This window comes from Patiria miniata, unplaced genomic scaffold, assembly GCF_015706575.1.
Source record: "Patiria miniata isolate m_02_andy unplaced genomic scaffold, ASM1570657v1 HiC_scaffold_7, whole genome shotgun sequence".
Taxonomy (NCBI): Eukaryota; Metazoa; Echinodermata; class Asteroidea; order Valvatida; family Asterinidae; genus Patiria; species Patiria miniata.
In genome coordinates this window covers 25,888,094-25,903,507 of record NW_024037074.1, presented here as the reverse complement: position 1 = coordinate 25,903,507, position 15,414 = coordinate 25,888,094, and the positions used below count along the sequence as shown (strand labels likewise).

General features: G+C 40.7%; 1 protein-coding gene across 1 annotated transcript; it reads left to right on the top strand.

Moving 5' to 3' along the window:
- Nucleotides 1-1,295: 1,295 nt before the first annotated feature.
- Nucleotides 1,296-7,428, top strand: LOC119746313 (ubiquinone/menaquinone biosynthesis C-methyltransferase UbiE-like). The gene is made up of 4 exons (XM_038223191.1): nucleotides 1,296-1,818; nucleotides 3,081-3,271; nucleotides 4,904-5,026; nucleotides 6,611-7,428. Exons 1-4 carry the CDS (start codon nucleotides 1,622-1,624, stop codon nucleotides 7,177-7,179), a joined length of 1,080 nt encoding a protein of 359 aa, XP_038079119.1. The 5' UTR covers nucleotides 1,296-1,621; the 3' UTR covers nucleotides 7,180-7,428.
- The last annotated feature ends 7,986 nt before the right edge of the window (nucleotides 7,429-15,414 follow it).

Here is a 15,414-nt window from a genome sequence, read left to right as displayed (position 1 = left end):
ACTAAAACGGGCCGAATCAACCAGACATTCTATTTACGATGATGTCGTGAGACCTAAAAAAATACCGACAGACCGACCGACCGATCCGAGTGCCGACCAAAGATCCTATAGCGCCGCTATTATATGCGGCGCTTTTTCTTTGGTGCCCACCGCGGTACGGTACGGCCGTCGCGCCTGACCGACCAGCTAGCTGCAGGCTTCGCTCGTACCCCCCCCCCCCCCCCCCGCCCTGCAAACAGGGCGCTGGGAAGGGCAGATGAGCTTCACATAATCTTGTGAAGGAAGTAGGGACGGCATTCTGGGTCATATATCATGACCTATGTATAAAGCATCTGGCTGCAGCTGTAGACCGCGGTTAGCCAATGCGCGCAAATACTATCCGAAAAGTTTGCTATAGAACTGCATACACACCATACCGGATGTGATTTCTTTTTCATTGCGGACCATGTGGACAAATTTTGAGCGTCGAATGATATGCATTTCGACCCTTCGTGAATTCGAAACGGAGCCTGAGCAACTGTCGGGAGTTGACAATTTACACAACAGATTTTCCTACATTATTGTGCTTTTCAACCAAAAAGGGTGCCACATCATTTATTAATGGGAATAAAAGAGTGATGAATGACTCAACCATACCGTACGGCCGTTTGAAACCTTGGCAGGGTCGTGGTCGAGATGACTTGCAGGTCACAGGTCACGCAAAATCTATCCAATCAGAGCGTTAATTCGTCAGCCCCTCCCAGCGTCCTCTGTTTGCGCCCTGCAAATTTGCAGGGGGGGGGGGGGGACACGAGCCACTGATCTCTATTATAAAGACTGGATAGCGATAAAGAGCCGCACAATGAATGAATTTGACGCCATATTGGTGAGACCGGTGAGACCGGCTGGTGATCTACAAAGGACAAGCTGCCGTCTTTATAGACCCGTGAACGTGGCGTTGTATACCGTCTTTATAGACGGCATGATTTCTTTTGTTACATCGCGGTTCACTTAACTTATATTTTGATCACCACAACTGACCGAGGTTTACAATATTTCTAACGTCGTGGTTTACTTTTGTAATGCCGCAGTTCACTTTTTCTGCATTTTGGAAATAATAATCACTACGGAAATGTGTCCTTTTTAGAACATCATAATATGTGTACGTGACCAAAATGCGCGTCAACTGCTGATACAACGCGCGCTGGCCATCTTCGTGAGACCGGGGGCGAATTGGTCAATATGCAAAGTCTACTGTGTGGATGGTGTATTAGATCAGTGGTACGAGCAAACATGCTCTCTGCTGCGCTGAGCGCCCTCTTTTTAACCGAAGCGGACTAGACTAACGAAACGTTAGACTAGACATGTTAGACATGCATGACATGACAGATGGACCGCGAACGTGAGAAATTTCAGCTTCGTTTCAGCTTCTCCCAGCGGGCAGCCCCAGCACCAAGCCTAGGAAAATTGGGATGTAGCAATTGTTGCCTATATGTATATCTAGAGGTACTTAAAGCCCATTTTTAGGAAGGAAAATTGGGGTCGAAAGATTGGCCGAAGTTTCATCAGTTGCTCTGACTAAGTCTGAGTCTGACTTTGCACAACTAGATTTAGTTTAGGCCAAGCAGCCCTGTTCCTTGAAATGGCTAACTGTGAGCAGCTATCCAGCGAAACTGCCGAGGAGTTTTTGGCAAGCATGGAGAAGAATCTTGTGGGTGGAATGGTAGGCCTTGGGGTTGCCATGGGGATGGAGACAGGGCTCTTTGATGTCATGATCTCGCTGGGAGGAGAACCTAAGACCAGCCAGGAGATTGCAGATGCTGGCAACTTCAAAGAAAGGTAAAGAAACAATGGATTTGAATTAATGAATGAGCAGATGATTGGCACAATAGCAGCTGATTTTGTTTTAATACTGATTACTGTGGCTATAAAATAATCGTCAACCTTTTGGAGAATGCTGAAATTTGTTGTGTTCTAGTGCATGCCCGGTACTGGGTAGGCCTATTTTATTGCATAAAAACCACAATGTAAGTTGAGGTTGCAAAGTGTACAATTTTAAGGCCAAGCAAAAGAGAAAAAAAAGACTTAGGAGGCGTCCTTTTCCATCCCAAGATTGCAAAATTTCCAAGATGGTGGATGGATTTTCTTGACTTTTTTGTTATGTTACCAAAGGAGCTGATACCCTTTTCTACCAGATTTTGAACTTGCAAGCTGTAAATACAAAGGCAAGAGTTACAATTTTGCTCGAAAAAATTACAAAGACCAAATATATTGCAAATGTATGATATAGGAAGCAGGCGGGGACAAGAAACTTGTTTTTGTTATTTTTACTTGGTTTTAAAGTTGAGAAAGCACCATGGACCTTTTTATAGACAGATCGGAAGTGTGCAGTGAAGGTATGCTGCGCGTTGCATCTTGGGATATAGTTTGCGCGACGAACGTGAATTTTATGCAGTACTAACTGTTCCAGCATGCAGCATAACATATACCTTCACTGCACAATCCCGGTCTGTGGCTATCCATTAAAGGGAAAATACAACATTTGCAAACATCAAAAAATAAAACTACCAAATCATTTTGAAATACCTTGCTGGACTGTTAGTGAATGACAGTGTAAAGCATCCTGTAAAATCATGGCACCTGGTATACTGTCATTTTCAAGAAAAGTGGTATTTTTGTATCAATTTCCAACGCTGATTGGCCGATCAGCGTTGGAAAAAACTGGCTTTTTTTCAAATACTGGCCCCAATTGACCATCGCACTTGTTTGCAATCGATTACAAACCTATGAACGGGTACGAGCCAGCTAGACTGGTTCCCTGTCCTTACAATTCCCCAATGTATGTAAACTGCTCTGTTTCTTCTTATATGGAGTCAGGGAACCAGACTACAGGAAAATGATTGTTTTTCTTGGTTTTTATAGCATTTTCGAACCCAAAACCTCAAAAAAGTCAGTGTAACTATATTTGCTATATATATGTATACATGTATTTCCAACCCCCCAATTCCATACATTTCTGAAAATTACAGCAAAAGCAAATGATGTATATTCCCTTTAAAGGGTCTATTATTAGCCCTAACCTAGTCTTTTCCCGCATGCAGATATGTCAGGGAGTGGTTAGGATGCATGACCTCTGCCCGAGTCGTCAACTTTGACCCCAAGGAGGAGAAGTACTGGCTGCCTGCACATCGATCAAACATCACGGAGCTGAAGGGCCTTGCTATGAGCGCACCTATTCTTTGTGGGGGCTTCCTTCAGGTGGCAGAATGTTTCAAAAGAAATGGCCCCCCAGGTATCCGAAAAAATCAAACATTTTGATCTCCAACTACTGTGTATAACTTTTTGTGGGTGCATCAGCTGTAAATCATATTTTGTAATTACTGATTGCCATATCAAACATTCAGCTTTGCACACAGCAGCTGTTTTTGGAGATTTGTAAATAAAAGGAAATGAATACACTGTTGTTAGTCATGCTGTGGATCATTCTATAGGCTAAATTTGGGGTCCGCTTTTTTTCTGCAGCCCCTGATTACATCTCACATCTAGGATGTTATGACTCTGATGCACTCCTTAATGCAATTGCGCTCCAAGAATGGTTATGAGAAAGCAGACTACTTATAGTATACCCAACAAATACAAAATCATTTGAAATCATTCATGATTTTTGAATGTATTTCAACTGCGCATGTGCACGATGATATGGATCACGAGTCATTTGGGATAACGGAACGTTTAGAAGGCACATAAATGTGGGGGCACAACGCTTGCGTGTAAATTACCAGCAGAATGGGCGTAACATCGCGTAACATCATGTCGGTGATGTTATCCCGAATGACCTCGAGTCATTGAAATACCCAACTGGCTTATAATAATTGAATGGCAAATTACAAAGCACCAAGTAACAGGGACGTGAAAACGTCAACCTTTGCACCCTCAATTTTTAGAATGACGCATGTGGAAGAAAAACAGTGAACCTCTAAGATGTCTGCCATACAGGCCATCAGCCTGGGGTTTGGTCAGTATCAAATCAGGGCATAAATGATTATAGTGCGCATGCGCAAGGTCAGACAGGGCTCTGGAGTGCTCTGAAACGTGCAAAACTAAATCAGGCCCACTTTACTCACAGTTTAGCCAGCAAATTTCTCCAAAATTCCACTGGGGCAAAGAAAATGTCCTCCATATTTCACCAACCAAGTTTGCAGACTCAATTCAATTTGAGACTTTTCTTCAATATTTTGCACATGAGAGGGAAGTCAAGTGATTTCAAAGTGGGGCTAAATACTAGACTGGTACAAGTCCAACCATGGTCCAACTATTTGAAAAGACTGACCTCTTCATTCAGTGTCAATAGTCTGGTGGCTTGACTATGGAGAAATGTGTAGTAAATTGAGACTAGTTCCCGCTTCATGCCACATGTTTCTTAAATTCTTTTGGCATGGTTGATTGTGTTGGACTGGTTGTTTTAGGTGCCAGTCTATTTTCTTGTTTTTGCATGTTTTCAATACCTTAAGTTTTGGGACTCTCATACACAGTATTGAGAGTCCCACATTTTCGGACTAGCGCAAGGTATACCGCCCCTAGAGTGGTAACAAGCATTTTGAAAGACATTTTGAAAAAAAGGGTGATGGCACCCAAAAAGCTGCCACCGCTGCAATGCTATCACATATTTTCCAACTCTGGAGGTGTATACCTTGCCAAAAATCGCGATAACGATTATTCCCCTCATTTGATACCGGTGGCAAAAATTTTGGACCGAGGCTGATGGCCTAATAGAAAGGATCATTTATTAAACTGTCACTGTAGTGCCCCAAACTGACTGAGCACTCAATACTTTGATAGATTTATCTGTGAATAAACACATTGCCAAACAATGTAGTACAGTGGCTAATGTGATAATATTCACCATTGTTATTTTTTTTTATAGGAGTTTCAAACAGTCAATATCCCAAATTTGATGAGTTGATGGAGTTGACTCAAGGGCCATGGTTCCACAACAAGTTCCTTCAGGAGTTCATTCCCTCTATGCCTCAGATACAGAAACAACTCAGTAAGTACATGTACACTAGTGTTGTGCATCGGGTCGGGCTGACCAGGCCAAACCGACCCGAAACATAATAGATTCATGTATAAACCAAATTCGAACAGAAACTGATCTGAATCCCTAAAACTGACCCGACCCAAGAAAAATTCAAGGAAAACCGACCCGAACCGACTCGAAACTGAATCGACCTGACCTGACCTGACCCAACAAAAGATGCAAGGAAAACCGAACCAAACCAACCCCAAACCGAACCAACCCAACCTGACCCAACAAATATTCAAGAATAACCGACCCGCACTAACACGAAACCGAACCGACACTGATCTGAATCCCTAAAACTGACCCGCCCAACAAAAATTCAAGAAAAACCGACCCGAACCGACCCGAATCGACCTGACCTGACCCAACAAAACATGCAGGAAAAACTGACCCAAACCCAGGGGTGTGATTTTTCCGGATTTTTCCGGATTTCCGGATTTTTATCTAACGTCTGCGGAATTGTTTTGAGGATTCCGGATTTTTAACGTTTTCTGTTTCCGTAATAATATCGCCTAAAAACTTCTGGCGAAATATAGGCTCTAATTTACGATAATGGATGGACTGGTGACAAGTCTAATGCAGTGCGGTCAAGAACCTAATAGACATTATTGCAGTATGCGCAGTGGAGTACTTGAGGACCAGACTAAAAATAATTTTCAATGGGTTTGCAGCACCTCGTGTTTCTTTTCGCGTGTGGATGTGTGTGTGTATTGTGCATGTAGTGTGCAGTGACGATCGTGTGCTAGCAATTCGCAAACACATTGGTGTTGCCGCGATTTTGTCAAGGAATTCAAGAGTATGGTTGGAAGAACTGGTAATAAAGTGTCACTGTGGATGGAAATCAGTTTGAGCTGCAGTAGTGCTTTGAAAAATAGCCACCACCAACACAAAATTTCAAAAATGTTTTGGAAGCCTGGGGCTGGGACTGGAGTTTAAAGTAAGATTAAACTTTTTTCAGCACCGTTCATATTGTTTTGTGTGAATCGTTTCTCTCTGCAACATGCAAAAGTAATAACATCACACACAGAAAAAGCCTTTATGAATCAATCACATATGGATTATATTATTTAATGACCAGACGTTTTTTCTTAATTTTTCCCCCATTTGTTTTCTTTACTGAAGCGACAAAATTTACTAACATTACAGAAATTACAGTACATAAAATGTACATGCCCTAGGCCTATATATGGACATACGTGCATGCATATGTATACATGTACATCTATACAAGTACATGTACAATAATACATGTACATGTACATGTATATTACATGTCAACCGAAGTTCGTGGATTTTTCATTTTTGTCCAATCACACCCCTGCAAACCGAACCAACCCGACCTGACCCAACAAATATTCAAGAAAAACCGACCCGAACTAACACGAAACCGAACCGACCCGACCCGAAAACCCCTGAATATCTGGCTTGGGCAACTGTGTCCACTTTTCGGTACCTGAACTTACCAGCGTCATCCGTTCCGAATACCGCAAAGCCTTTGTGTTTATACACGTGAACTGGTTAACATCTTAACTTGATCTTTCTATTTTCCAGACGATGGAATCGAAGTTCTGGATGCTGGCTGCGGTACAGGGCTTTCCACGCGAATCATAGCCGGTCACTTTCCCAAGAGTCGGTTTTCTGGCATTGACCTCTCCAAGCCTGGGATTCTCGAGGCGAGGGAAATGGCGACCAAGAAGGGCCTCAGCAACGTGGAATTCCTTGCAAGCGACATAACCCAACTGCCAAGCGACTGGACCGCCAAGTTTGACTACGTATTCATAAGTTTCGTCCTCCACGACTTGACCTACCCTGACAAGGCACTCCGTGAGATGCACAGGGTGCTCAAGTCCGGAGGCACCCTATCCATCATCGAGGTCAACAGCCACTCCAAACTCCAAGACAACCTGGCATTCGAGGATCAGGACAGGATCTGCGTGGATTTCACCTACAGTCTCTTCAACTGTCTCCCCACATCTCTGGTAGATAAAGATGGGGCGGGGCTAGGAGCATTCATGGGGAGGGAGGTGGGTAAAAAGATGCTAGAAACCGCCAACTTTGAAGTGATTTCCATTACTGAAATAGCCACAGAATCCATGCATTTGATGTGCAAGAAACCGTGAATTTTCATTTTGTACTTTCATCTTTTGAAAAGTAAATTTAAACATGCATCCATGAAAATCAAATCCAGCCGTTTATCCAACCAAAGATGATACTCGTGCTAAATCGTAACTGCTTCACCAAATTTAAGTTGCTTTTCTGAAAGTAATAGTTTCAGACTCAGAACATTTAAAGGTGACATACAACATTTGCAAACATCAAAAAATAAAACTACCAAATTATTGTGAAATACCTTACTTGACTGTAAGTGAATACATGTAATATCCTTGGCGCCTGGTGTGCTGTCATTTTCAAGAAAAGTTGAATTTTTGTATCAATTTTCAAACAATGGTTGGCCAATCACCATTTGAAAAAACTGAATTGTTTTCATATACTGCCCCCAATTTACCAAATTTAGTTGGTCCGCATTTTGTTTGCAATCGGGTAACACATCCGTGAACAGGTGCAAGATAGCTAGTCTGGTCCCCTGACCTGGCAATTCCCCGATGTCTATAAATTGCTCAGTTTCGTCTGAAGTAGATTCAGGGAACCAGACTACAAGAACAGCCTTTCTCCCTTGGTTTTTTCCAGCATCTGTGAACACAAACCTTTAAACAGGTCAGTGTAACAATGTTTTCTATCAAATGCTCAACCCCAAGTCCATCCATTCCTGAAAATTACAGCAAAAGCAAATGTGGTGTATTGCCTTTAAGTTTCTGCTTGTTATTATTATTATTATATTGGGGAAACAGAGAAAACTTTTTGGTCTCATCGGTGGATTTCGCAGTTTACGTTTCCAAGTTGCCGTTTGGTATTTTGAGTTGCACCCTTCATGGGTGGCATGAGTGGCTTGTGCGTAAAGCGCTCGCTTCTCACCAAGGTGACCACGGTTCGAATCCTGGCCGCGGATCGCATGTGAGTAGAGTTGTGCGTTGGTTCTCTCCTGTGCCAAGAGGGTTTTTCTCTGGGCCCTCCGGTTTTCCACCCTCCGAAAAAAATCAAACACTTTTGATCTCAGGCTGTGCTCTGTGGTCATATATGGGTCGATGTGGCCGGCAGCCATATGCACCTTTACGTGCCAGCGGCCCGACCACTTTGTAGCCGCGTCCTTCGCAATTCAGCATACCAGCTGCGAGTAAGGATGATTAGCCTCCCAAATTATTATATTATTATTATTATTATTGTGTGTTCACTCCCTAAATCAGCATTCGGACATGATTTTTATTCAATCTCCATACATGTATAAGGAGATCTAATACATGTACCAGAGGGCCTTACCATTGTATAACTAGAGGGGTGTTTGGTTGAACGAAATCATTGGAAATTGAAAAATTTTGACTTATTTTAACTCTTGTGGACCGAAAAGTTTTACCGAAAAGGTATTTAAGAATGGGAATGAATATGTGCTTGGTCGGTGTTAAACACTATGTTTAAGACCAGTTGGAGTCTGGATGCTGATAATTACCCTCGCCTTCGGCTCGGGTAATTATCAATTGTTATAAATAGATCTCATCTTGGTGATTAGCTTTTTTACTGTCTTTGTTTTCTCTTGGGCATTAATGTATGTATTGTAGTTTAAGTCTATTGTATATTTGTATTCTTTTTCTTTGGCTGAATAAATAATAATAATAATATTTAATTATTATTAATGAACGATACCCTTTTAATTTTACAGGGTATTTGATACCAGTCCTACTTTGAGCAGGATTTTTCTCATTTATTAGGTAGTTTCATTAGTGGGTCATTACTAATGTTATTGAATACCTTTAAAAAAAAACAAAATCAAATACCAAATGCATGTTCATTTATTTTTGGGGTACAATTATTTGCAAATGATTCTGTGAGGCTTTGTTGACTGAAATACAGTAATAGTTGAAATATCTGAAATAGTTTTGATAATTAGGCAATGTATGAACATCGAACAAGAGTTCTGTGCAGAGTCTTAAAACCCTTTATTTTTGAATTCCATAAAAAAAATTAAATTATATTTACCCTGCCCATGTTGGCAATTTTCCAAGTTTAAAACAGTGTGAAACATTGTGTATGTGTATTAAATACAGAAATAGGTATTTACCAATTTTCATTTTATATACCGGTAGTCAGTCATAATGGATGTATTCAAAGAATTGTGATTTTAGTGGTACGTTTTTCTAGTTTTTTTTTTTATTGTAATCAAGCTGAAACTTCAGTACTGGGGGAATAGGTTTCTGAATTTATGTTAATAAGTATGTTAATACTTTGAAGAACCAGGTGTTTGTTAACTGTTAAATATTATATATCTTGGCCAATTCATTCATTTATTTTTTACTCTATTCTTTTTTACTGCATCTCAAAAAAAAAAATAAGGCCAAAAAAAAGTCGGTTTCTGGTCAGCGCGCGCGTCGATTTTAACCATGCGCGTCGATCTTTTTTTTTTCCAAAATGTTCCGCGGTAGCTCCAACAGCGCCCTCTATTTCCGCACCTCCTCAATTTTTTTTACCACAGAGCACCAAGGAATGGGAAATTGCACCAAGGCAAATGATCGAAAGCACCAAGGCAAATTATGGAGGACACCAATGTACATGAGGACACCAAAAAAGCAAAATAGTACCCACCTTGTCTGTACAATCCAAGCTTGAAGAAAAAAAAAAAAACCCCATCGCCGCATCAATTCCGGAACTTTGGTCTGACCAGAGACCGACTATTTTTTTTTTTTGGCCTTACATTCTTTTTTATTCTTTTTTATTTAAGTTTGAAAAACAGTTTTCCTTCCAAATGGCTAGTGAAATTCTCTACGTTGTTGGGTAAAATGGTGATGTATAGTTGCAATTCTACAAAACATTTGCTTGATTGAAGCATAGAGCAATCAATGAACTTCCTGAGCCAATATTTGTTTTTGTATTATCTGAGTTTATCTGTAATGCGTGTATGTAGAAGTGAGCTTGTGTTAAGACATAATTGTTTTATGGATCGTCAGTGTTGGAACAGCAACTATAAAGTAGACTTACATTGCTGAGTGTTTGCTCCCACCTTCTGGGAAAAATGTGTTTTGTTCCAATAAAGAGCCAGGGCGTCTGTGCCCTCATTTGTCAGGGTAGTTACCAAAATACAGCTGAAATCAACAGATTTGTATCCAGTTATGTAATGAATTGTTATCTATTGTCAGTTTCCTCTCCCCTTATTATAGTCTGACAAATTTGGGGGCTAATTCTTTTGGGAGGACCTGCTTTTGGGGATTTAAACAAAAATGTAAGCAGTGAAGATTTGATTCATTTTCCCACTCTGGAGTTTTGTGGGTGTTTTTTTTTTTGCTGTACCCAAAAGGCCAGCCTATATTCCTCCGACTCGTTTGTCCTTCAACTGACTGACTGTGTGTCTGACAGACTGACCAAGTCACTGACTGACTGACTCCCCGACCGACAGAGTCACTGACTGGCTGACTCACCGACCGATAGAGTCATTGACTGGCTGACTCCCGACCGACAGAGTCACTGACTGGCTGACTCCCCGACCGACTGAGTCACTGATTGGCTGACTCCCCGACTCCCCAACCAACTGACTCCCCGATGGGGTCACTGACTGACTGACTGACTGGCCCCAACTGACAGACTCCCTAAGTCACTGACTGACTGACTAACTCCACGGCAGAGTCACTGACTGACTCCCCAACTGATTCGCCGAGTCACTGACTGGCCGACTCCCCGAGTCACTGACTGACTGACTCCCCGGCAGAGTCACTGACTGACTCCCCAACTGATTCGCCGAGTCACTGACTGGCTGACTCCCCGAGTCACTGACTAACTGAGTTCTGACCGAGTGTAAAGTGTCCTCAACTGAGATTTTGGGGTCCAGCTCCAGTCCTAATCTTGTTTTCTTCAGCATTTGTAGGTCCTAACCAAGATCCAACATATGAAGGAGCTCTGTTAAACATGTATTGCCACAGACCTAAAGGCCATTATTAAAGTAATTTCTCCTGAAAATGTTTTGACAGGAAGTACACCTTGGCACAGAATCTTTCTGATGCACAAAGTTTCAGCAAAACAGTAGAACAGTGATCCCATCGGTAAAGCAAGAAATGTACACAAAGGAATACCCACCCCCACACAATTGCATAATTGGCCAAGATGAGGAAGTTGCGTATACAGAACTGAAAGAAAAACATACTACTACTTTTGAGGTCAGATAAAAACAACGGCACCATTAATTTCATTATAAGGGGCACATTTCTTTATGGATGTATATTTCTAGTGATTGAAAGTTTCAAGAAAGCAATTTAAAGACTGAAACTCTTAAAGGGAAAATACAACATTTGCAAACATCAAAAAATAAAACTACCAAATCATTTTGAAATACCTTGCTGGACTGTTAGTGAATGACAGTGTAAAGCATCCTGTAAAATCATGGCACCTGGTATACTGTCATTTTCAAGAAAAGTGGTATTTTTGTATCAATTTCCAACGCTGATCGGCCGATCAGCGTTGGAAAAAACTGTTTTTTTTTCCAAATACTGGCCCCAATTGACCATCGCACTTGTTTGCAATCGATAACAAACCTATGAACGGGTACAAGCCAGCTAGACTGGTTACCTGACCTTACAATTCCCCAATGTATGTAAACTGCTCTGTTTCTTCTTATATGGAGTCAGGGAACCAGACTACAGGAAAATGATTGTTTTTCTTGGTTTTTATAGCATTTTCGAACCCAAAACCTCAAAAAAGTCAGTGTAACTATATTTGCTATATATTTCCAACCCCCCAATTCCATCCATTTCTGAAAATTACAGCAAAAGCAAATGATGTATATTCCCTTTAACAACTATAATGAATTTCTTTGAGAAGTATTTCTGGTCATCAGAGTTATAAGACTTAAGAGCACTCTCTTTGATAAAATCAACCACACGAGGTGAGATTCCATTTACATTACAAATACAATGGAAAAAAATTTAGCCAAAGTAGTGGTGCCTATTAAAGGCTTATTAAAACAGGTTTATTTGGGCCATGGGTAGAACTGGGAGCACTTCATCAATTTTCAAAACAAGACCAGTTTAGGTGCATCTGAATTAACCAAATAAACTTTTCCCCGCAACTGTGCATCATTTAAAAAAAAAAATATTAGATGACATAAGTGGAACTTGGCCGGTAGAATAGTTTTCCAACTACATTGTAGTTTTCCAGAGCAGCAATTTCTTGTTGCGATTTAGTGATGCATGTCAGTTATGAGGAAAAGCATATTTTGTTGATTAAGGTAAATTATTGAGGCGATAAATTATCAAGGCGATAAATTATCGAGGGGATAAATTATCGAGGGAATAACTTATCGAGGCATTAAAATTGGCGTCCCTCTCCCCAAAATTATTGAGGTGGGGGTGTGGGGGGGGGGGGGGGGGGGGGGGGGGGGGGGGGGGAGGAGACATGTCCACCTAGTCTAACACAACACCCCTCCCCCATTGATACCCATAATTGTTCTAGAAATGAAAACATATATAAGCCTGTGAGTGCCGTTCTTCATACAAACACAATTTCGATATTTGATTTCAGACCACAGACTGTTTATTTGTCATTCAATGATGCATAACTATACACAACTACACACAAAGGCTGATGCCTGCGTGCCATTGATTGTCGACATTGATTATTGGTTTCAGTACTAGACTTTGAACGCAACATCTGCTCAATGTTTGCTTCAACTGCACACATTCTGTCAGTATCTGCATTACTCAAAACTATCGCCAGCAAATATTTTTGTTTATCAGGTGTTTCACATCTTGGCAAAACATGGAAGTATCTGTCTTTGCCATGCTTACAGGTCGAAAGTCCATGCAGCATAACCTGAAGCACACATTTCAGAAAACAAATTCATAGTAAAATATACTTAATTTCAATACAGGGTGTATCAAAATAAAGTTATCCAAAAGTAATGGGTTAATAATAAAAGGTGCAAATTTGAACACTGTTTAAGTGGGTCCATCTTGCAGGGTAGGTTATTACTAGATTTCCATTGATATCTCATATGCATCTCTTTAGTCACGGATGACCGAGCACCATTGATTTAAAAAAAAGAGGCTACTAAACCCATGTTCCAAGTTTGCTGAATAAGTGGTGAGTTAATATAAGCTGTGCTCAGCTGTGAAGTGAGCTGTCCAAAAAAGTTCACAGTCGTAGTAGATTACTTGTGGAATGGGGAGGGAGAAAGACATGCTGAAAATGTTTCGAGTATAAATAGAATAAGTTTCATTATTAGGCTAAATCAATCATTTCAAAGATGTTATGTTTACGCATTAAAATAACAACTACCTATTGCACACAAAAAATCATTTGAACTTTACGTGTATTAGGTCAAAAAAAAAAAATGTGGTCTCTGGTCAGCGCGCGCGTTAATTTTAATCATGCTCGTCAACCTTTTTTATTCCCAAAATGTTCCGCGATAGCTCCAACAGCGCCCTCTATTGCCGCACCTCCTCAATTTTATTTTACCACAGAGCACCAAGGAATGGAAAATTGCACCAAGGCAAATGATCGAGGGCACCAATGTACATGAGGACACAAAAAAAAGCAAAATAGTACCCCACCGTGTCTGTACAATCCAAGCTTGAAAAAAAAAAAAAAGAAGAAGAAAAAAAAAAAAAAAAGCAGCGTCGCCGCATCAATTCCGGAACTTTGGCCTGACCAGAGACCGAATATTTTTTTTTTTGGCCTTATGTTAACTCATTAAATAACAACTACCTATCGCACAACAAAAATCATTTGAAGGATACATGTATTATGTTTAGTCATTAAAATAACAACTACCTATTGCACACACAAAATGTACTCAAAACATAGCTTGGGCGTCGGCCCAACTTTGCCATCGCTTTGGCCGTGCCCATTGCAAGCTGTTAAAAAGACTTTAGGATTGGGATTGCTAGTATACAAATACAACATGGTTTGTGGGGAAATAGTGACCCTGAGGAGTTGGATGAATGGTATGCTGAGGGACATAGTCCCAATCATCCAACACAGAGGGATCATTTGTTTTCACTATTTCTGCAAAAAACACCATGTATTTGTTTTACTATACCTCATAAATATTCATCAGGCAGCTGCGTCCATTTCACCATGTTTTTCATTGTGCAGTATAAGCCTTTTCGGAGTTCCAACTGCGCGCATTTGTAACCTGTGACAACGCACATTGTTTGTCTCAAATGCCCTTTGACAGTACCCACAATGCACAAACAGCCTTTTTGTAAAGTCAGTGGTGCGATGATGTCAAAGGCCATTTGAGACAAACAATGCGCGTTGTCACAGGTTATGAATGCGCAGTTGGAACTCCGAAAAGGCTTATTTGGATAAACTGAAACGTTAAGTTTAATTTAAGGAGACAAATAGAATAGAAAGTTACTGTTGTGTCATTATTTTAATAACTTTAATATTGACACAAAACACTGGATTTATTATTATTGTCCAAAATTTCACCCAGTTCTTCCTCGGTAAAACTTGCAAAGTGAACATACCGGTCATGCCGGTTGCAATTTTGATGTACAATGTATACCGTAATGGACTAGACAGCCCTACGGTGCTGTGGGATCATTTTGAATTAGACTACCTCCCTGTTTTTTACGCGTCACGCGCGCGCGTGCGGAGACGCGGGGAAATAGTAAAAACTTTCACACGGTTGAGTTGCTGGAATGGACCAATGAAATGCCGTGGCTGCCTGATGACTAATCATGAGGTATAGTAATTTGTGATGAAAAACAAAATCTTTGGCATGATTATTTATTTATGGACAACATTATGATGTCCCAATTTAAGCACCAACATCTCTAAAACGTACCCTCCTATAACGTACTGTCCACAGCATCAGCACATTCATCCGATAGCTTAACTCACCACGTGTACAGCAAAAACTTGAAAACATGGGTTTATTATGCTGCTCTGTCAATGCTGCATTCTGCAACAAAGTTGTATCTCGCGCGAAACATTCCGTGCAACACGGTTGTATCTCGACGTCTATTGACTTTGTGTGTACATCCGGGTTATTTTAATTGAGATACGACCTTTTGACATTCTGAAACTAACGTTTCATGTACGGCCCATTTTAGGAGATACAACCTTGTTGCACTGACATGACAATATATCAATGAAAAGCTAATGAACTACCCTTCAACTTCATGACTTTTATGTATTAACTATTAACCCATTACTTTTGGATTACCTTTATTTTGATACACCCTTTATAAATTAATTTCAGTTATTACTTTTTAGAAGAAAACCAGCGGGACCAAAAACTCTTCTGTGTTGGA